The sequence below is a fragment of the Taeniopygia guttata genome, chromosome 17 (assembly GCF_048771995.1).
Source record: "Taeniopygia guttata chromosome 17, bTaeGut7.mat, whole genome shotgun sequence".
In the NCBI taxonomy this organism is placed as follows: Eukaryota; Metazoa; Chordata; class Aves; order Passeriformes; family Estrildidae; genus Taeniopygia; species Taeniopygia guttata.
In genome coordinates this window covers 1,384,252-1,405,984 of record NC_133042.1, presented here as the reverse complement: position 1 = coordinate 1,405,984, position 21,733 = coordinate 1,384,252, and the positions used below count along the sequence as shown (strand labels likewise).

The 21,733-nt window shown below is 53.8% G+C and overlaps 1 protein-coding gene across 4 annotated transcripts in view; it reads left to right on the top strand.

The window, feature by feature from the left end:
- RGS3 (regulator of G protein signaling 3) overlaps positions 1 to 21,733 on the top strand; it is a 77,044-nt gene that overhangs the window by 14,105 nt on the left and 41,206 nt on the right. For 3 of the 4 annotated variants that reach the window (XM_032751427.3, XM_072936553.1, XM_030286601.4), the window contains 7 exons: positions 2,079 to 2,160; positions 2,836 to 2,941; positions 3,195 to 3,528; positions 3,919 to 3,958; positions 7,228 to 7,415; positions 9,072 to 9,155; positions 15,282 to 15,393. In XM_032751427.3, the coding sequence (XP_032607318.3) occupies positions 2,079 to 2,160; positions 2,836 to 2,941; positions 3,195 to 3,528; positions 3,919 to 3,958; positions 7,228 to 7,415; positions 9,072 to 9,155; positions 15,282 to 15,393 (946 nt within the window). Of the gene's footprint in view, positions 1 to 2,064; positions 2,161 to 2,835; positions 2,942 to 3,194; positions 3,529 to 3,918; positions 3,959 to 7,227; positions 7,416 to 9,071; positions 9,156 to 15,281; positions 15,394 to 21,733 lie in introns of all 4 variants that reach the window. The other variant, XM_072936554.1, reaches the window with a different exon arrangement.

The following is a 21,733-nucleotide window of genomic DNA, read 5'->3' as shown; positions in this document are numbered from 1 at the left end:
ATCTTCACATGGGTGCCTGTGGCTGGTCTCTGCCTGTTGCTGCAGTGGAGAAATGGGCAGGGAGGGGTGCTTCTTAAATAGATACAAATTATGAAAAGATATAAATATATGTAAATATTAAAAATATATTTACTGTCCAACTTGCAGGTAGCATGCTGACGATGACTGTGTTAAGCTGCAAGGTGTTGTCTTAATTTCCCCCTTATTAGATAAGAAGCAGGCACAGCGGGCTGCTACCGCCTCTTTTGAAATGATTTCAGTGTTTTTGGGAGACAACAGCACTTATTTCCTGAGGAGTAGCTCGCTGTACTGGTTCCAGTTCTCCCAGTGCACAATGCCAGGTGCTGCTTTTCCGTGTGCAGGTCCCAGTCTCCTGCATTTCAAGGAAATATTCCCTCTGTGGTCTTCATGGGGACTCCCAGCTCAGGGTCAGCTTCTCCCTGTGCTCCTGAGCTCATTGTTCAGGTTACTCCAAAGCTGCTGTGGGGGACAGCAAATACTGGGAATTACAAAAGCAGTGGAATTCCAAACCCAGCTGCCCCATTCTTGCCAGGGCTGTGGTGACCATCTTGTGCAGGAAAGCTGCTCTGCCTTGGCTGAATAAAAGCTGACTCTGCTTTGTCTCTTAGAGCTCCTCAGATCTTTATTTTGAAAATTTCCTCTGCGTTTTTTGGCAAAGTTTGGGTACATCAAGCCTCCCCACCCACCTCCCAGCTCATGGCAGATGCTCATAGTTCTTTACTTCTGAGCGTGGCAGCAAAAATGGGCAACAAATGGGCAGTGACTGCCTGTGATGGCCACGGTGGTGGGAGCTGAGGAGCAGCAGCAGGGAGGAGCTGCTCTTCGGTGGCACAGGGCAGGTGGGGGACAAGGTCAGCCAGCTCAGGGAGGAGGAGTGGGAGCCCTGGCACAGGGGAAACCTTGGGCTGGGAAGTGGCCGTGGAGTCTCCGTCCTGGGAGAGATGCTGGGCTGGCTCCTGAGGTGCCAGTGCTTGGTGCTGGAGAGGAAATCACAGAATATGGAATATCCTGAGCTGGAAGGGACTCACAGGGACTGTGGAGTCCAACTCCTGGTTGGACTGAGCTGTGAGGTTCATTCAAAGGTGCATCTCTTTGAGGAACCAAGCAAACTCCAGAGTGAAAAATAGTCAGTGGAGTGGCACTGGATCTGTGTTTTGATCCTGCCAGGGCAAGCCAGTTTCTCTTTTGAAGCCTGATTTTATGCTGAGCAATCATGGAAGGACAAGGTGCAGGGAAATGAAATCTCGCTGCCTTTGCCCTCCTGTGGTAAAGGAGTGAGGAACCATATCACCTCCTTGGCAACTTCTGCTGAATTCCTCATCTTCCTTCTGCCTGTTTGTTCTCAAAATAATACAGGTCAGATGTTGGATTTTAATTTTTTTTTCTCTGTCAGTAAAACAAGCATCTTGACTAATGTCTTGGGGGCTAATCAGGTATTTACAGGATCTGTCACGCTGAGCTGCTGCTGGAAGCAAACAGCAAAAAATAAGTATAATTTTATTAATAAGCTCAATGCTCCTCGAATCAGAAGGAGAAATGAGCCTAAATCAACCCAGCATCCATCCTCTCCAAACTCAGTGAGGGAAAACACACTCAGCCCAGGGAAGGGGGAGATGCACACAGATGTCTGGAGGACAGGAGCGTGCTGAGCTCGCAGCTCCCTCCGGAGCAGGGGAGTGCTGCTATTTCTGTATTCTCCAACAGGAAATGAAATGTTTAAGTGATTTGCTTAGACAAGTCAGTGTCAGGGCCAGACTGCCAGGTTTTCCTTTCCAGTGGTTTCTCAGACCTTTCCTTACACTTGGAAGAGCTGGGAGCAGAGTGTGTGCTCTGAAATAAACACTCCTTTTGTGGCGTTCCAGAGAGCTTTGGCTCCATCTGGCACTGCCTTTTAGCACCCTTTCCACCTGTTATCCGAGGGGATCTCAGTGACAGCCCTTCCCCATCTCTCAAATGCCATATTCCAGCATTTCCAGGGGCTGTGGGGCAGCGTGGGGATGAGGGGGGATCATCACACACAGTGGCTGCTCTCCCACCTGACAGGTGTCTCCCTGCAGATCACGATCCCTCGGGGCACTGATGGCTTTGGCTTCACAATCTGCTGCGACGCCCCAGTCCGTGTGCAGGCAGTGGACTCTGGTAAGAGACTGGATCCTTTTCATCCCGCTTGATTTGAATGAATTATTGCTCCTTTTTTGCTTCCCAGAGCTGGTTGTGATTCTGGAGCTCCCATGCCTTGCAGGACTCTGGGTACCTCCATGAAACTTCATTAGATGAATTCTTTGTTGCCTCTAATGAGATCAGAGGCCACTGGGTTAGCACTGTGTCACTATTTTGGCAGTGTTTTGCAGTAATTTGCAGAGATTTTGTTCCCTCTCCAACCTGAGGTCTGTCTGTCTGGTTGGGTGACCTTCAGAAATCATTTTGGGGGAAAGCAGGTCAGAGGGGAGCAGGATTGTGGGAATCCTCAGTTCCCTGAGTAGAGCCTCTTGCTGTGGACCTGTGGGATGGGCTGGTGTCTCCAGTGTGCCCTGTTGCTCCCCACTGCACCCCAGGAAACATGTGCATGTCATGCAGTAGCTCTGAGGGAGCACTGATGGCTCTGTCCTGGTGCCCTGTGTGTGTGGATGTGCTGCAAAGTGAAGCTCCAGGCTGGCTGAACCCACTTCATTTTCGGGTGTGGGTGTCTGATGGGGTTTGGGGAGTGAGTGGTGCAAGCTGTGGGACTCTCTGGGTGTCTCCAAGCTCCAGGGCTTCTCCTCCCCCTCCCACTCAGCCTCCTGCCTGGCAGGTGACTGGAATTGTCCCTCTCAGGTGGCCCAGCAGAGAAGGCAGGTCTGCAGCAACTCGACACGGTGCTGCAGCTGAATGAGCAATCTGTGGAGCACTGGAAATGTGTGGAGCTGGCACACGAAATCCGGTGAGCGCTCCCCAAAATCCCCAGGGCAGGGAGAGGTGGTTTGGGGGAGCCCAGGGTAGGGCAGTGGGAGAATTGAGCGACTGTGGGATGGGGAAAGCTCTGAGGGATGCAGGACACTGGGAAAGGATTCCCTGGAGGAGAAGGAAGGATGGAGGGGCTGGAGAGGGGCAGAGGCTTTGGAGGGAGGAAAAGCTGCAGGGCTGTGCCTGGACACGGCGCTCCAGCCCTGATTTCCCCATCCCATCTCTGCCAGGAACTGTCCCACGGAGATCATCCTCCTGGTGTGGAGGCTGGTGCCTCAGGTGAAGGCGGCCCACGAGGGCATGACCCGCAGGTCCTCCTGCAAATCCACCTACGACCTGCAGTCCCCTCCCAACAAGCGGGAGAAGAACGGCCCCGTGCAGGCGGAGCAGCGCCGCAGCTGCCACATCCTCTACGATGGCACCGAGGGGCTGGGGCTGCACACCTGGGACAGGTACAGCGAGCTGGGCAAGCGGGGCCAGAACACCCTGCCGGCCCTGTCCCGAGTGCCCTCTGCTGCAGACCAGAACTACATCATCCTGGCCCCTCTGAACCCCGGCAGCCAGGTAGGGCTCAGGGGCTGAGGGTGGCTCTGGGTGCAGCCTCTCCTGGCTCCTGCTTCCGTCTTATCCAGCATCTTCTCTAAATATTTGCCGCTTTTACAAGCCACACCTCTGTCCCTTGGTGGAGCTTTCACTGTTTTCCTAAACCATTTCCCTGCTGCCTCCCTTCGGGGCTCACCTCAGGGATATGGGGAGGGTGTGGGGAGTGTTCCCACTGCACAAGACCACACTGCACATCATTGCTCTTATTTTCTGTTGCAAAAATGTTTTTTTTTTCCCCCTTTCTGAAGTGCTTTGGCTTGGCTGGGTTTGGCATGTTAAGTTTTGTAGCTGGTTGTTGTCAGTGTAGCTGAGAGCTGCTGCAGGTGACTGTGTCCCCTCTGTCCCTTACAGCTGCTGAGGCCCGTGTACCAAGAGGACAACAGCACTGTGGGTAAGCTGTCCCTGTGCTGGGAGTGCTGCTCAGAGCACCCAGCTCCAAGCTGCTCTTCGAGGGCAGGAGCAGCAGCCCAGGGATTTTGGGTGGGATCATCTTCCCACTGTGGCTCAAACCCAAAAGCAGAGGGGAGCGAGGCACAGGGTGAGCCTCATGTGAGAGGGTCTGTGGGAGCTCACAGAGGGCTCTGCTGGTGGGGACATCCCAGAGCAGGGTGAGAAGCTCCTAAGGCAGGCTGAGAAGCTCCCAGGGCAGGGTGAGAAGCTCCCAGGGCAGGGTGAGGAGCTCCCAGGGCAGGGTGAGAGCTCCCAGGGCAGGCTGAGGAGCTCCCAGGGCAGGCTGAGGAGCTCCCAGGGCAGGGTGAGAAGCTCCCAGGGCAGGGTGAGAAGCTCCCAGGGCAGGGTGAGGAGCTCCCAGGGCAGGCTGAGAACATGCAGTGTGAGAGCTCTGAGCATCCTGGTTCCCACATGTCCACGGGCCCGTCCATGATGTGTTTCCTCCTCAGCCATGAGGCCTTGCTGGGAGAGCTGACCCCTGCTCTGAGACTCCTTCAGTGCCACAGGAGGAGGGTGGCTGTGGCTCACATCTGTGCCAGCAGCTGTGCCAGATTTGGGGAATATTCAAACCCTGGGCTGCTGCAAAGTCTCTGGGCCAGCTCTCCTCAGAACACCTTTGAAACATAAACCCATAACGTGAACCACAGCTGTGACAGGTGTGTGTGGGATCCTGGAGCTCCCTGGGGATGGTTGGACTCGTGGGAAGAGTGGGCTGAGGTGGGTGGCAGAGCTGGGCACTGCAGGAATCCAGGTCCATGTGGAAATACCCTTTGTCTGCTCATGGATTTGGGAGCTTTGGGAGGCTGTTCTTGCCCTGGCCTGTGTGGATGAGCTGTGTGTCCCTAGGAGAGCTGAGCTCTTGGAGGAGAGTGAACCCCTCAGCATTCCCTGTCTGGTGAGGGCACAGCTGGAAAACTTGCTGCTGGCTCTGAGGTGGGGCAGTGTCCAGAGAAAGCTGAGCATGGGGCTGGCAGAGCACTGAGGGGAGTTCTGGGGAGCAGCAGGAGCAATGTGGGTCAGCCCCCATGCCTCGGGGGCTCCCAGCCCTGGAGCTCTGCAGCCAGGAGAATTTTCCACTCTCAGCTGCAGGGGATGTTTTGTTCTGTGGATAATTGCAGCTCTTTCCTGCTGTTTGTGGATCCTGTGAAAAGATGAGCTGGACCACGGGGACTTGTTCTTGCAGTGGGGTGGGATTTGAAAGGTTTGGGCTTCTTCCTGCAGCAAATTTTGGATTTTTATGGATTTGTTTTTAATTATTTAATGTTCAGTTCAGAGGGAGGAAGGTATCAGTTGCCCTGAGCAGGGATGAAGTGTGGCAGCACAGAGCTGCCCACCCAGTGACAGGAGCTGACATCTGGGTGTGTTTCTGTGCCAGGACCTGTGCAGGTGATTATTTCCTCTGATAAAATGAGGTGATTTAGGAATAAGAGCAAAAGCAAATCCTGAACAGCCCAGACAGATCTTATCTGGACTATGCTGAGCTGTCTCTTGTGCTTTGATGATATCTGGCAGTGCAACCAGGAAAAAGGGAAAAGGGAAAATGTCAGAATTAATGCACTTAGAGGTGGAAACAAGCTGGTAGGTCATGAGGGTGCCCCCAGCAAAGGCAGCTGCTCCAGCCAGCAGTAAACAGCCGAGCTGGCTTCCCAGCCCAGGCTGGCTGCCTCTGCTGCCTTTATCTGGGAGTAAATGTGCTATTTCCTAATGCTTAATGGGATATGTAATGCTGGGCAGGTTTGTGTGTTTGCTTTGGACAAGGCCTTATCTGCCTCGGGCCATGGCCAGGAGTGTTTTGGCTCATTTCTGCCTGGGAAGGTTCTGGGCATCCCGTACACTGTGAGGGTAAAAGGCTCTGTGGTGGGAGCAGGAGCTCCGGGGTGGCTGCAGGGAGGGAAGGAGAGATGCTGGGTGTCCCCAGGGAGCTGCAGGAGAGATGCTCATTCCTGTCCCTGAGACATCCCCGTGGGGGAGAAGCAGAACGCTCCAGCTCCTCACCTGGATATGTTTGATCCCAGTGAGGAGCTCTGCCTGCAGCCCCAAGCTGGCTGACTTCATCAGCTACAGGAGGAGGGAGGAAGGAAATATGTTGATTTTTCAGTGGGGTTTCTTTTGAAGATGTGAATTTTTGGTTAGAAAGCCATGCAGTTCCTGTTGGATCTGCTGCCTGTGAGTTTTAGGGCAGAGCACAGGTTGCTGGTGTCCAGCAGGATGTGGTCTGGGCTCTGCTCGAGCAGCTGAGGTGGGAGGGTGCAGGAGAAAGCCTCCTGTAATCCCTCCTTTGAGTGAGGATAACTCTCTTCAGGGAAGAGGGACAGGCTGAAAATCCGTCAGGCTGCTTGGGCCTTTTCCAGCCCAGAATATAATGCTGAAAAACAGAGGATGATGTGATGCCAACCTCATGAACAGTGAGGTCATCCTTTATAAATACACCCAATGTCTGAATAACCACTGCTGGCAGAAGCAGGGATTGATCCCAGCCATGAATGTTTGTAACTTCTGCCTGTTTCTCTGACACCTCCAATCTCAGTATCTTCTGAGAACTGTGATGAACCCACTGCCCCATATCATGACATTCCTGCTAACTTCCATGCCCAGAATCCAGAGCAGGCAGGACTTGTGTGGCTAAAAATGTTGAAGTTGCTTTCCAGCAGTTCCTTCAGGCCCTGCAGGGGCTCTGAGCTCTCCCTGGAGCTTCTCCTCTCCAGGTGAGCACCCCCAGCTCCCAGCCTGGCTCCAGAGCTGAGGGCTCCAGCCCTGGGAGCATCTCCAGGTCCTTCCTGTGCTGGGACCCCAGAGTGGGACAGAGCAGTGCAGGTGGAGACTCACGAGGGCAGAGCACTGGTGGGATGTGCTGGCCTGAAGCAGATCTTGCTGTGGCCACCCTGGGGCCCTATTTGCACCTTCCCAGCCATGTTTGTGCTGCTGGTGGCACCCACTGAATCCTCAGGCCACCAAGCAAGCAGCTCTGGAACAAAACCACCCAGGGGCCTCTTGCTTGCCATTAGAAACAATGGAATCAGTGCTGTTATTTTGTGAATGCCTGGGACTCCTGGACAGCTGAGTGATGCCTGTCCTTGCAGCTCTGGCCTCCAGCAGTTCCCCAGGACTTCCATGCCCTCCTCCAGCCTGGGAGAGCAGGACTGAGCTGGAGTGGGCAGAGCTGGAGCTCTCTCCTCATTCTGTTTCCTTCTGCCTCCTCTGTCCATCCAGGGAATGGCTCTAAAGGGAAATCCCACATGGGCTCTGGGAGGAAATCCAGGCTGATGAAGACTGTGCAGACCATGAAGAGCCATGGGAACTACCAGAACTGCACCATAGTGAGGCCTCACATCCCCCATTCCTATGGCACCTACGTGACCCTGGCCCCCAAAGTGCTGGTGTTCCCCATCTTTGTGCAGGTCAGTGCAGCCAGAGGGGGCTGGGGTGTGCTCAGTGCCCAGGCTGGGCTGGGGCTGTGCAAGGATCTCCCTCCCAGCAGGATCCCTGGCATGCTCAGCTCTCCTCTGGAGCTGGCTGGATTTGGCACAGCACTGGGGGCTGTCTCAAAGGGAATTGTGTCCTGCCCAAGCAATTTTCTGCAGGATTTTTTTCTCATTTTCAGCTTTCAAATCTGGCCCTTGGTACTTGCTTGGGTCAGGAGGAGGTGTCCCAGCTTTTGGGCTTCATATCTCACTTTGGAATTGCAGATCAGTGTGGTTCTTCTTGATGGTTCTTTGTGCTGTCAGTGTGTGCAAAGGGGTTTATGTTAGCTGGTGGTCACACTAAAATTTGGGCAGCCTGTGCCAGGGCCTCACCATCCTCACAGGAAAGGATTTCTCCCCAGTATCCCATCTCTCCCTGCCCTCTGGCATCCTCCTTTGTCCTGACCCTGCATTCCTTGTCCAAAGTTCCTCCCCAGCTCTCCTGGAGCCCCTTCAGGCCCTGGAAGGGCTCTGAGCTCTCCCTGGAGCTTCTCCTCTCCAGGTGAGCACCCCCAGCTCTCCCAGCCTGGCTCCAGAGCAGAGGACAAGGATCCTGAGCAGTAATAGCTTGACAAGGAATGTTCTGCCGCCACAGTTCCATGAGCTGTTTTAAGAAAACAGCCCTGAATTTGGTTCTAGTAGCTCTAACTCCCTCTGTGTCCTTAATTTTGCCTTTCATATGGCCAGAACCCCAAAAATCTAACCTGCTCCATGTATTTCAGTACATTGCTGATGAATCCCTTCCTTTCTGAGCCTGTGAGGAGCCCTTTGTCCTCCTGTGCCAGTGGCAGTGGCATTGTCACCTCAGCTCAGCCTGAAGCCGTGGTGCACATTCCCTGTCACTGCAGCCTGAGCCGTGGGCTGGGCTGGAGCTGGGGCAGGTGTTTGATCTCCTCCCTCCTCCCTGATGGCACCTGGGTGAGCCCTCAGCTTGTTTTGGTAGGAACACGACTGGCACTTTCTCCCAGAGCTCATCCTGGATTGTGCCTGGGAATCTGCCACTCCAGGAGCTGCTTTTTCTCTCTGCACTGTCACATCTGCAGGGCCCTGTGCAGATCCCTCCTGTTCCCACTCTGCTGCTCCCAAGGGTGCTCCAGGCTGGTGCTGCAGGGTTTGTTGTGCTCTCAGGACACATGAACCTGTCCCATCCTCCAGCACTGACTGGGGAGCTGTGTGTGGCACAGGGAGGGACAGGAATTCTTAAAAGTGGCTTTGAGAGTGATGCACACCATCAGGTACAAACACTGGTGCTGAGGGACGTGGGAACTGACGTGCCAGCACTGTGGTTGTGCTTCCTGCTGACAAACACCCGTAACACCCCCGTGCAGAGCAGCCCCTGCAGAGGCAAGTGCTGCTGGTCTTCTCACAGCTGGGGCTGCTGTAGGTGTGGGTGCAAGGCTTTGTTTTCTCCTCTGACTGCACTGCAGACTTTGTGTCCTGAGCACAGTGCGGGGTAGCTTCTCCTCTAGTGAGTTGTAGCTCGAAAACAAAGTGGGTTTAGTGGGTGGAAAGTGTATCTCACTAACCACACTGCCACTAGAAAGTTTGATTGTTTCTTTTGTTTCTTTTTTTTTTCTTCCCATCCAAATGTAGCCCCTGGATCTTTGCAACCCAGCCCGGACTCTGCTGCTGTCGGAGGAGCTGCTCCTTCACGAGAGCAGGAACAGGAGTACACAGGTAAAACTCTTCCATGTTGTCTGAGCCCTCCAAACCTGCTCTTCTGCTGTCTTACATAGAGGATTGAATTGTAGAATCATCATGTTTTGGGTTGGAAGGGACCTTAAGCCCATCCAGTGCCACCCCTGCCATGGCAGGGACACCTCCCACTGTCCCAGGCTGCTCCCAGCCCCATCCAGCCTGGCCTTGGGCACTGCCAGGGATCCAGGGGCAGCCACAGCTGCTCTGGGCACCTGTGCCAGGGCCTCCCACCCTCACAGGGAACAATTCCTGCCCAATATCCCATCCATCCCTGCCCTCTGGCACTGGGAAGCCAGTCCCCCTTGTCCTGGCATTCCCCACCCTTGTCCTTGTCTCCAGCTCTCCTGGAGCCCCTTTAGGCACTGGAGGGGACTTTGAGAAGGGACTGTAAGGGACACCTCATTACATGGAGAAGGGAAATGCTTCATTGTGCAGTAATTACATTGATATGATTCTTGGAAAGGCTTCTGGAGAGGTTACTGTGGGATAAACTAAATACCAAAACTCTTCTGTGCTAGAAATCAACTGTTGTTCCTGTTGCATTTGGGCTCACAGAGAGGAAACTGTGGGTGGCAAATGCACATCAGTGACAGCCCAACAGACTCAGGAGGAGGGTGTTTAAGGATATTTTGTGCCAGGCTAGAGAAGCACAGAATGGTTCAGGGTGAAAGGTGCCACTGAAGGTCATCCAGTCCCATCCCCTTATTCAGGGATCCCCTGAAGTCACTCAGGATTGTGTCCACATGACTTTGCAGCATCTCTAGGGAAGGAGAATCCACAACCTAGAACTAGAACCAGAGAGAGAACTTGCTACAGATGTTCTCAGAATTTCAGTTCCTGAAACAGCTCACGCGTCCTGTTCAAATTCCTCTCGCTCTTTTTACTTCAACTTTTCTGCCATGTTATTGGAGAGCTGTTGGACTTTTGCACTCTGTGGATGAGACAACTTTTACCATCCAGACTGGCAGAGTTTGGATGTGTTGATCACATTTGCTGCTGGCTTCACTTGCATCCAGCTGCAAAGCCTGCAAAGCCTTGGAATCTGGGAGAGAAGCAGAGCCCACCAATGCACTGCTAACCAGTGCCATTTCTTCTGGGGCTGTTTCAGAGGATCTCACAGAGTAATTTGGGGTTGAATTCAGTAGGAGTGAACAATGTGTCATCTTCACAGATCTGTAGAGGAAGTTCTACTTCACTGGTTTTATTTTCTGGGTGGCCAACAGCAGAAGCCCAGAGCCACTTCCCATCACTGGCCAGTACAAACCAGTAGAGGATTGTGCTAAGTGACTGCTCTCTCTTTCTGGTTTTCATTGTGTAATTTGTCCCTTGCTTTGACTTGAATAAATTTTTTTTTCCCTACCAAAAAGTACATGAAAATACATCAAAGTACATTAAAAATTCCATTATTGATTAGATTACTAAACCCCTTTCCCTGTTTGTCCTGCTTTCCTGTGCTGCTCAGACTCTCTGGGCACCTGCAGGAATGGAGCCCAGGTAAACTGCTGGCTGTGTGGCACAGCTGTGCTGGATGGCTTGGGAGTGCAGCTGAAGTCAGGGAGCTCCTCCTGGGCAGGTTGGAGGTACCAGCCTTCAGGTCAGACTCAGATATTTGGTGTAGCAGCCAAACATGGAATATTTATGGATAACTAATATTTTTTGCAGCCTGCACAGGGTATTTGTGCACATGGTGGGTGATGAAGAACCCCAGGACAAAAGTGTTTGGAGGAGAGCAGAGACCCCACTGTGGGCAGGGCCAGGAGGAGAACGTCTCAGGGAAAGGACTCTGCTTATGCTTATGCTGGGCTTGGGATGAGCCTGGAGCTGGGAGAGGATTTTCCAGCTGGAGCTGGTGCCAGGAAAGGGCAGGATGCAGGCCAGGAATGTGAGGCAGTGTTTGGGAATGCTGGTGCCCTGGGGCTGTGGTGGCTGGGTGAGCTGGCACAGGGGCAGGGCAGGAGGGGCTGAGTCAGTGGGGTGAGAAATGAGAAGTGCTGAAGGGAAACACCCCGTGCTGGCAGTGACAGTGGAGATAGCAATGTTGGGATGTCACCTGTGGCCCGTGGGAAGGGCTGTCTCATGTCTGAGTGTGTGGCATGGCCATGGAAGGCTTTGTGGAGCTTCAAGGAGCCCGTGCAGGTCTCTCTGGAGAGCCAGGCTGCCGTTCCCCAGCAGAGCAGGGCTGTCTGCTTTGGTCCTGCCAGGCTGTGAGGGGAGAGAACCTCTGCAGCCAGCAAGACCCAAAACAGCCTGGACACCACAGAACTTCCCCTGGTGCAGGAGGGCTCTGACTCCTCCCTTTGCTGGACTCCTTCCCTCTTCAGCCTTCTCTGATGCCTGGGCAGAGGCTGTCTTGTGTCCAGTCAGTCCTTTCTTCCCTGCCCCATGAGGTTTTCTGTTTTCCCACTGCTCTTCCCACACAGCCTCTCTCAAGCTGGGCTCCTGTGGTTTGCAGGACTGTTCTCTGTGTGTTATTCATCTGCTTTGCCTGAGAGGCTCAGGAGAGGAGGGCCTGGGTGCAGGGGCTGGAGCTGCAGTCTGCTGCTCCTTTCTTTTTTTTTCCAAACCCCCAGAATCTTTTCCCTGTGGCACTTTGCACATCAGGCACTGCATCCTTGCCCCTGAGCAAACTCTCTCCCATCTCCTGAAGGAGTCACCTATCTCTCTGGAGGCTTGCCAGGGTCTGTCCTTTCCCTGACCTTACCTCTGGGGCAATCCTTATTCAGGCCTTAATCACATCCTGTCTAGACTTTGCTGCAATTCCCACTCTTATGGTCTCCTGAAATCCCTCCAGCCCGTGGCGTGCCAGAGGAGCCAGTGGGCGATGGCACGTGGGGTGTCCAGTGTGGCCTTTGGCCTTGTCCATCCATCTCCAGTGGACCTGGAGGCCTCCCAAAGCCCTGAGGTGTCTGCTCAGTGTGGGCCACTCTCATGCCCTTCTCATCCCTCCTTTCTGCCACTCTGGCAGGGTCTGCAGGTCAGGATGGACCTTCTGGAGCCTCATGGATGGGCTTGGCTGGTTTATGCTCCTCTCTGTAGAGCAGGATGCTTTCTCCTCTCTCCCCTTTCTCTCTTCAAGGCTGCATTTCTGGGCACCTTTTCATAGTGATTTTGTTGCCACATTTTTCTTTCCAAGCTGTGATATCGGTTCCCTCCTGCCCAGGGCAGGGCTCGGTGACAGTCTCAGGGTTATCCCCTCGTGGGCAGCACACAGGCCTGTTGTTCCTACCTGCCTCTTGGCTTTCAGTTTCTCCTGATTTCCCTCATGAAACTCCTGAAACGTGTCCCTGTCTCCTGCAGCAGTGCTTTGCCAGTTGTGTCCTGTAGCTGCTCAGGTCCCTCAGCAGAAGAGGCTTTGCTGTTGGTGGTGCAGAGCACACCCAGATGAGCAGTGTGGAGATATCAGGGTCAGCCTCTATGAACAACTTTCCCCCTCCTGTAAAATCTGTTCAGACCCCCTGAAAGGTCCATGTGACAATGGCCATGTGGCCTTGGTCCCTGCAGCAGTAACCCAGGGCTCCCATCCCTGTCTTCAGAGTCCTTCTGTGCTGTCAGCTCTTGTGTTTCTGACTGTGGGGTGGAAATTACTTCTGGTAAATACCCAAAGCTACTTTGACCCTCCAAGGAGCAGCTCTGGTGAATTCTGTGACTTTCCTGGGCGAGCCCAGACGTTGTGTTTGGTGTTTGTTTGCTCTTGACTTTTAGGAGCCCTGTGATTTTTCAGGGTAGATCTGTTTGCCAAGGGCTGTTACAGACAGGTCACGGCCCGTCAGTGTGGGATGGCAGCCCAGGGCAGAGCTCCACGTTACTCCTCCAGTTTCCCCTTGTCCCTGCTGCCCTGGGGTCATCCCTGAGTCCCCTCCTCAGCTCTCAGGTGGGGGACATGTCCAGCTCCAACCTCGGGGTCTGCCAAAGCCCCAGGCCCCACAGTGCTGGGCTGCTCTGCCTCTGTGGGTGGAAGGGGCACTTTTGTTTTTCCTCCCAACAGCCTGGAGAAGCAGAGGGACCTCTATCAACTGCTCTCAGATCAAGTGTCTTCCTGGAAGCAGCATCTATCAAAGATGCTCTTACAGAATCTGCTTTTACCTTTTACATCCTGAATACAATCTGTCCCATTTTCCTGTAAAAGCTCAATGCTACCTGTAAATACTTAGCCGTGTAATTCCATTTGCAAGATTCCCTATTGAAACTTGCTTGGTTTTGAAGTGATTTTCCTGCTGCTCCCAATCTTTTTTTCACCCTTTAAACTTCCACAGGTAGCAGGTTTTCAGTTTCTTTCCTCCATTTCTGTGTGACTGTTAGCTGATCATGCTTTTATCTCCTTCACTTTGGGTTGCTATTTTCAAAATCCCTTCAGCATCTCCTCTTTGGGGTTGGGGGACCTGAGATGGCACCAGACATGTCCCAGAAAAGTTACATTTTGGCATAAGGTGGGCATGGGATGAAGGTTTCTACCTGGTTATTCCTTGTATTACCAACAAGATCAGAAAGAACGAAGGTGGATGTGGGCACAAGGCCAGCAGAATGTTGAGAGCAGAGGAAGGGATTTTCCAAATAACACAGAGAAGAACATCCCCTCCCTGGTTTCATTGTCAGTTAAAGCTCCACCAGCAGCTTTGTGCTTATTGAGAATCCCACAAAAATGAGCTTGCACTGCAAGGAGAAATCTTGTGGCAAGGGCTTGGTTTTGGATTTGGAGGCAGATGCTCTTCCGTGATGTGAGACTCCCCAGCATGTGACAACAGTTACTCAGCTTGTCCTCCTCAGGACGTGTCCATCAGCCACAGACACAAACTGTGCTCTTAGCTGGGACTTGGTCCCTGTGGGAGCAGAGTCACCTCTCCGTGCTCCCTCCCACTCCTCTGGGACTCTGGGTGTTGTCCCTTTTACAAAAGCACTGCTAAAAGGCCACAAACCCTTCCTTGCTGTGGCTCAGTGCTGCAAAGCTTTCCTTTTGCTGTGGGAGGTTTTGGGGGGCACCCCAAGGCCCTCATCCTGAGCAGGTCTGGCACCCACTGTGCCCTTGACACCTTGCAGCTGCTCCCTGGCATCTCTGGTGACCAGGGACAGGAGCCAGGGCACGGCTGGAGCTGGGCCAGGGCAGCTCAGGCTGGAGAGCAGGAAAGGTTCTTCCCCCAGAGGTGCTGGCACTGCCCAGGCTGCCCAGGGAATGGGCACGGCCCCGAGGCTGCCAGAGCTCCAGGAGCCTTTGGCCAGCGCTGCCAGGGATGCCCAGGGTGGGGTTGGTGGGAGTCTGGGCTGCACTGGATGATCCTGGTGATCCCTTTCAGCTCAAGATGTTCTGTAATTCCATGATTCTGTGATCTTTGAGGCTTTCTGTGTGCCCCAGCTCCTGGAGGGCAGGACAGGCTCACACTCAGCTGTGGCACCAAGCCCTGGGGGGCTTCTGGGTCCAGGATTTCCAGTGCAGTGGAGAAACCCATTCTTATTTTAAAGATCCCATTAATCTGAACTGATTGGACTGGGGACTTCAGACAAGACTTTTCCCACTGGTCTGGAGGAGCTCCCAGCTCCTGGGCCACCTGAGGCACTGCTGGGGCAGAGCTCTGGGCAGACACTCAGGCCGTGCTTCCTCTCCACTCCCACAGTGGTTTGAGGTGTCAGGTTTGTCCCTTGCAGCTGCTCTCTGTGGGTCCTGCTCTTGTGAAAACAAAACTTCACTTTCCCACTGAGAGCAGCCAGAAGCTCCTCCGTGGGGCTGATCAGAGTGATCAGATTTGCTTTCAGGCTGCAACTTCTGCGGCGTGCTGGGATTAGTCGGCAACTTATTCCCTCCTCCTGCTGTGATTTGTAACTGGTGTAAGTGGGAAGTGACAGGAGGGAGCAGGGAGGGTGTATTTGCATGTCGGGCAGGTTTATCCCTCCTGTCACAGGACTCCACAAGCCTCAGGAAGCGGCTGCCAAGTGAGGGGAGCCTCATCCAAAGCTCGCTGATTGCAGCAGCCATCAGTCCCTTGGGAAGGGCTGTCTGGGCTCCCTGTTGAGGCTGGTGCCTCTCTCCAGGGCAGAGGACATTTCCAGGACACTGTCTCAGTGCCAAGAGATGAGCTCCCTATAGCTCCTCCTGTGCTGCTTCTGTGCTTCCAGGTGACTCTCTTTGTCTACTCCGACCTGCTGCTCTTCACCAAGGAGGATGAGCCCGGGCGCTGCAACGTGCTGAGGAACCCCCTGTACCTGCAGAGTGTCAAGCTCCAGGAGGGTGAGTGTCTGCAGCAGCAATCAGAGGCATTTTGGGGGTTTTCTGGCTGCTAGCAGTGCAGGTTTCTGGCCAGCAGCAGGAGAGCACCCTGCTGTCCTGTTGCTTCCCGTGCCACCAAGCAGTGCTTCCAGGTCATCCTTCCTGGGCTGCCAGCATCACCCCTGCTATCCCTGCATCTACCTGGGAGCTCCATCTCCTGGGACACCTCAGGCCCTTTCCAGCCTTTCTGGGTGCATGTCTCAGGATCTGGGCTGGCATTCCCCAGGAGGAGTCACGCTGTGACAGCAGGGACTGGCCAGGGCTGGGAAAGGGAACTGAATCCTTGAGGTTTTCCTCGTGGTGTCTTGAGGGAGTTCAGAGATTGGCTCCAAGCGTGGCTGGCCAAGCTCTGGTGACCTTTACTTTGCTGCTTTGCTTTGCTACTTCTCTCTTCAGCTGCCCACGGTTTCCCTGTTGCTCACATCCATCCCCCCCTTCTCACCTCTCTGGGGAGGAAAGAGCAAACCCTGTGAGCAGGGCTGGGGACCTTGCCCTCACTCTGCACCTTGGCTGACACCTTTTGTGTCCAGCTGAGACCTCAGAGAGGGCTTCTAGAACAGGGGTGACTGGAAATGGGTTATTTCAGGATGTACAAAAGACTCCCTTTAGCTCCTCATGGTCTAAAGAGGAATAAAGGAATGGCTCTACCACATCCTATTTGCTATGGTGGAGCCACTTCTTGGCCCTGGGCCCAGTTTCACCTTGTTCCGTGTGTGGTGTGGTTGCTTTTTGGGAATGGACTGGTTTTATGTACAGGTACCGAATTGTGCCACAGCTCCTCCTCCAGCCCAGGCAGCTGCCCTGGGACCCCACAGGGGAAATCAGGATGAGATAGAGAAACTTTCCTGTCATGAGGCTGGTCAGATATTGAGTTGCCTGGAGGCATTCAGGACTCCTGAGTGTCCTGGTCTGGGTGCTTTGATCAGGGGATTGGACTCCAGAGCCCACCAGAGGCCCCTTCCAAACCAAATTACTCTGAAAGTGATGAGCCAATGTCTTTATGTAGTTTTGTGGCCCTGACCAAAAGGAATGAATCCAGATCTGGGCTGGTTCTCCGTAGGAATCCTTTTCTGGGTGAATTTTGCTGCTTCCTGTGACTTTTCCCAGCTGAGCCATGAGCCCTGTGGATGGACTGTGTCTCTCCACATGCTGCCTGTTGCTCTGAACCCAGTGCTGGACACCACAGTTATTATTTCCCATTTCCAGCAACGTTTCTATTTCCAGATGAATCCCCTGACCTATTTGGTGGGAGCAGAAACACAAGGGAGGGAGATGGGCACCACAGCCACGAGCCATTGAGAAAAGCTATTGAAGCCTCCCTGGGCTTTGTCAAGTGTGTTCTCAGCACTGCTTATTTCTAAAAAGGGGACAAAAGAAATTGTTCCTTGTTAAAGTGCTTTTGGTCAGCTCCTGGGCCACATGTGTGGGCTGCTCCCAAAGGCTGGGGAATAGCTGTGCTCTTTTCACCTGCTTGGAATAATCAGCTTCCCTGGTGCTGCTCCTGCCTCTGCACACCAAGCAGCAGCACAGGATTGTGCCTCCTCACCTCAGGCACGGTGGATTTGGGAGCAGTTTTCTGCCACTTATTTCCTTGTTGCCATAATGGCTTGGCTGGATCATGTCTGGAATAGCTTCCCAAGGCTGTCCAAAGGAGATGGAGTCCCTGCAGCAGTGGGACTCAGCTCAAACCCAAACCCTCCTGCTCCGGGCAGGGCTGCTTCAAAGGCGGCTGGAGAGAGCACGAAGATGTCTGTCCCTTTTGGCAGGTTTTGCTGCTGCTCTCCTGAATGACTGAATGGCACATGAATAGGAACAGGCGTGTGGCTGCCTCCAACAATTGAGACATCTCCGGTGCGCTCGGGGCCATTGTGCTGTTTCCTGTTCCTGCTGCTCGCTGCTCTGTGCGAAAGCAGATCAGTCTGATCTGCCTCACAATGCTCTCTCTTCCTGCTTTACAAGCCCAGCAGCAGGCTGATGAGCACAGGGCTGGCTTCCTCACCAGGCACTGTGGGAATTTCCACACGCAGAGATCCTGGTTCCCCCGGTGGGTGTGCTCAGCTTTGGGACAGAGAGGGGCATTCCTTTACCCCCATCCCAGCTGGCATCCTGCAAACAAGGGCTTCTCATGTGCTGCTTCGCTGCCCTTGACATCCCAGCCTGCTGTGTTGTGCAGCCCCAAGATGCTCAAGGGACAGCAGTGGGATTTATGGGCCTTCTGTCCTTCCTTGGGATGCTGGGGAACACCCAGGGCTTGCACCCTGCCACACTCCCGCAGTGGGACGAGCTTGTCCCCTCCTGGCAGCCGGGTTTGGATGTGCCCAGCACCCTCCCTCCCTTCCCACACCTCCAGGGCCTGGCAGCACCTTGTCCTGGGTGCCTTGCTGAGCAGAGGTGAGGATTTGGGGTCAGGGTGCCTGCCCTCAGCAGGGCATTGCCACAGCCCTTGGGCTGTGCAGAGGAGCAGGACCAGCTTCTCTCTTCTCCCATCTTTGTGATCCAACACCAGGCATGCACCCCCAAATCCTGAGGTGCTTTCCATGGGCTGCACAGGGAAGTGGCAGAGGCAGAGCAGTGCTGGGAGCTGCTGCTGTGCTGGGTAAGGCAGTGTGGGTGTGCAGGACAGGGCTTAGCAGGAGAGGGGACGTGTCCCTACAGAGCTCCCACTGTGCTTCATGCCCAGCCTGGCACAGGTTCAGCCACATCACCCTGGAAGTCAAGCCAGTCCCCACCTCAGCACATCAGGAAGAGAAGGAAAACCTTCAAGTGAGTTTTTTCTTCCTACTTATTTCATTTTAGCTTTTCCCTGACTTTGGCTGACAGAATGTGCTATGTTGTTGTCACGAGAGATGTGGGGAGCAGAGCTGGGGATCATCCCAGGTATCTCCAGTGCCAGGTTGTGCCTCTCCTGTGTTTTTCTGGCCTCTGGGCACATCAGGCTCTGCTGCTCCACCCTGACCCTCCAGAGACTTGAAAACACGGAAGGAATCCTGGCAAACCTGGTTTGTGGTGAAATCTGCACCCAGGTTAGCCCTGCCTGGCTCTGCCATTGCCCTCCAGCCTCCCCCTGTGCCTTGCCAGGGATCAGCCCTGCCTCCAGCCCAGCTGCTGGGATGGGCAGCCAGTTTATTACTGCAGCTCTCCCTAAGGGCTTGTAGAAAATGGGATTGAAGCCATTCCTTAGCCCGGACTGGCTCCCTGCTTTGTATGTCCTGTAGGCACTGAGCTGCAGGGCCATGTGTATCAGTGAGTCTTGGGACAGGGAGCAGCAGCTGCTGGCTCTGGAGGTTGCTGGTGCCAGGATTCGCAGCTCAGTGGAGAGGAATTTGGAAGGGAACTTAATTCTGGTGGGTTTGGACCTTGTCAGGATCACTTGTTATTGCAGAAGGAATGCACAGAGGCCCAAGAGGAGCAGGGTCATTCCCTGGGCTGTTACACTCTAACAGAACCTTCCTTTATGGGGATCCTCACATTGTGAAAAACACGTTCACTCTCCTGTGAGAATGTAAAAAGTTTAATAAAGGACAATAGGAGACAAGGACCATAGAGCAAAGGTTATTAGGGCTGGGTGCATCTTGACACTCAGCCAAGATTACCCTTTGGGGACACCCTGTGAATACCTTTTCACTTACATCAGCTTGTTGCATATTCATAGATCCTTATCTATATGGTAATAGTAAACTTACTATAGCATAGTAAACTTTTCCCCAAATTAGTTTACATGTTCTAGGAATTGTTTAGCATATCTCCTCCTTGGATCTGTTTTTTTAGAGTATGTGTATTTTTTGGTTGTGGTTTTAGTCTATTTTTATTACTTCTAGTTTTTGGGTCTTGATCCACACTGTCTTCAGACAGTGAGAGCTGATAGTTGGCAGATCTGTAGCAGGTGTCCTCATCCTGTGTTCACTGGATGTTATCCCATCCAAGCAGGCATTTTAATATAAATATTGCTATTTCACTACTATGTCTAAGCTTAATTAAGAATAGCAATAAAAACTATATCTTTATAACAAAGTTACTTTAACATCACACATATAAAATCCATTTTAATATTTGTGAAAAGCCAATAGTATAATATATATCTATAACAACATCATCAGGGAAATCTGGTTAAAGCTCCTGAGGAAACACGGAGGGATGTGCTGGTGCTCTGTGACCTGCTCTGCCAGTCAGCCTGGAGAGGTCCTGGTGCAGGGAAGAGCAGGGCCCAGCTCAGGAGAAGCAGGAGCAGCAGGAGGGGGTGCTGGACTCGTGGTGTGCCAGCAGCAGGCACAGATCCTGCTTCCAAACTCTGCCTTTTCTGAGGGGAAAAGCCCTGGGTCAGGATGGGCTCCACAAGGAAAATGCTCCCTGATGGTCCTGCTGGGGTAGATGGGAGAGGGGCTGGGAGCACTCAAACACTGCCAGGGGGAGCAGTGGATGTTTCTCTGTGTGCAGAGGTGAGGGATGGGCTCCCAGCCAGGCCCATTCTGCTCCTGCTGCCAGACTCCAGCATCCCTCCCCTTCTGGGAATGAGGATTTGGAGGGGCAGGCCTCCCTCACCTCGCCTGGGGGAGCACAGGGAAGGTTTTGGGAACACACAGGGGCTCCTCACCTGAGAGGGCCACAGCAGCACTCCCAGTGGTGCTGGGCTCCAGCAGCCACTGTGTCAGTGTCCCTGTAGGGATTTTCCAGCCCATATCCTGCAAAATGCATTAAAACTGAAGCTGACAGTGGAGGCAGAGCTGTGACCCCACAAAGACAGCTGGAATAGTCACCCAGCAAAGAGCACCAGGCCACTTCTTGGTGGGTTTCCCGTGGCCCAGGGAGTGACTCAAGAGGCACCCGAGTCCCTCAGTGGATCACAGCTCTTATCTGGACATTTGGGCTGCTGCCTGCAGCAGAATTGTTTTCCTCCTGGGAACAGGGTGTTTCCAGCCCTGTGCAGAGCCTGTTCCCATCGAGCAGCTCAGGCTGCTGAAATGAAGCAGAGCTTGTGCTGACACCACTTCCAGTGGGATCTGCAGCCATGGCCAGGCTGCAGCCCTGAGCTCCTGACACAGATAATGTCATTAGGAGGGTTAGGGAAGCAGCAGCCCCACAGGGGCAGAGCTGCTGTGAAGGGGCCAGGCAGCTGCTGGAGCTGGGATGTCTTGCTGCAGATCTGGGATCTCCTGCTGCAGAGCTGGGATGTCCTGCTGCAGAGCTGGGATGTGCTGCTGCAGAGCTGGGATGTGCTGCTGCAGAGCTGGGATGTCTTCTCCAGAGCTGGGATGTCCTGCTGCAGAGCTGGGATGTGCTGCTGCAGAGCTGGGATGTCCTGCTGCAGAGCTGGGATGTCCTGCTCCAGAGCTGGGATCTCCTGCTCCCGAGCTGACCTCACCCTGTCCTGGGGCAGTTTCGTGCCCTCCTGTGAGGCTGGTGTATGCCCAGCTGGAGCTGGCTTCTCTCCAGGCTGGGGACACACCAGGGCCAAGGGAAATCTTCAGGCATGCCTTTTGGTTGTGTGCAGGGAAGGCTGGACCTGCAGGGACCAGCCTGGTGCAGCTCCTGGGATACCTGCAGCAAGCTGAGGAGCTGTTCTGGGCTGCTCCATGATTTAGCAGGAGGTGGATGGCAGAGCTGGTCATTGTGTTGTCCCCAGCACCATCTCCTTTCACAAAGCTGTGGAAGTTCCTTGGTTGGGTCTCCCCAGTGTCCCAGTGCTGGGCAGTTTGTCCTCAGCCCCAAAGAGCAGGATGAGCTCTTCCCCCTGCCCCATGCCTGCTGCTTCATGCTCTGGGGTTTGGCTCCATCCCCTTGCAGAGGCAGTGCCCCAGCTGCTGGCACTGGTGGGGGCTGGACAGGCAGCAGGACCACCAGGACCAGCCAGGAGTGGGGGCAAGAAGCTGGGAATGAGCTGCAGGAACAGGAGTTTCTCTGTCAGTCCTCCTGGGAGTGAAGTGCCCACAGGGATAAGATGAAGAGACCCATCCCTGACTCCCAGGAGGGCTGGGTGGGTGCTGCAGGAGCTGTGCAGCCCTGTCGGAATCTGTGGGTATTGGTGATTCCAAGATTGTAAAAGTCTCTGTCTGTCAGCCCCGCTGCCAAAGCAGGAGCCATAATTGGTCTGTGCTGGTTTCAAGGTTGTTTATTCTGTTTATCTCTAACATGTTCTGCTGCCCTGCCGCAGCTCTGTCCTGCAGGGCAGCGTGTGGGGCTCTGCCCTCAGTGGGATGGTACAAACATTAAATACCACAAACTACCTGTGCTGGATTTACAATAACGTGCCAATATCTGTCACCTACGTTGGACAGTGTGTCCCCAGCCTGAACCAACAGAAAAA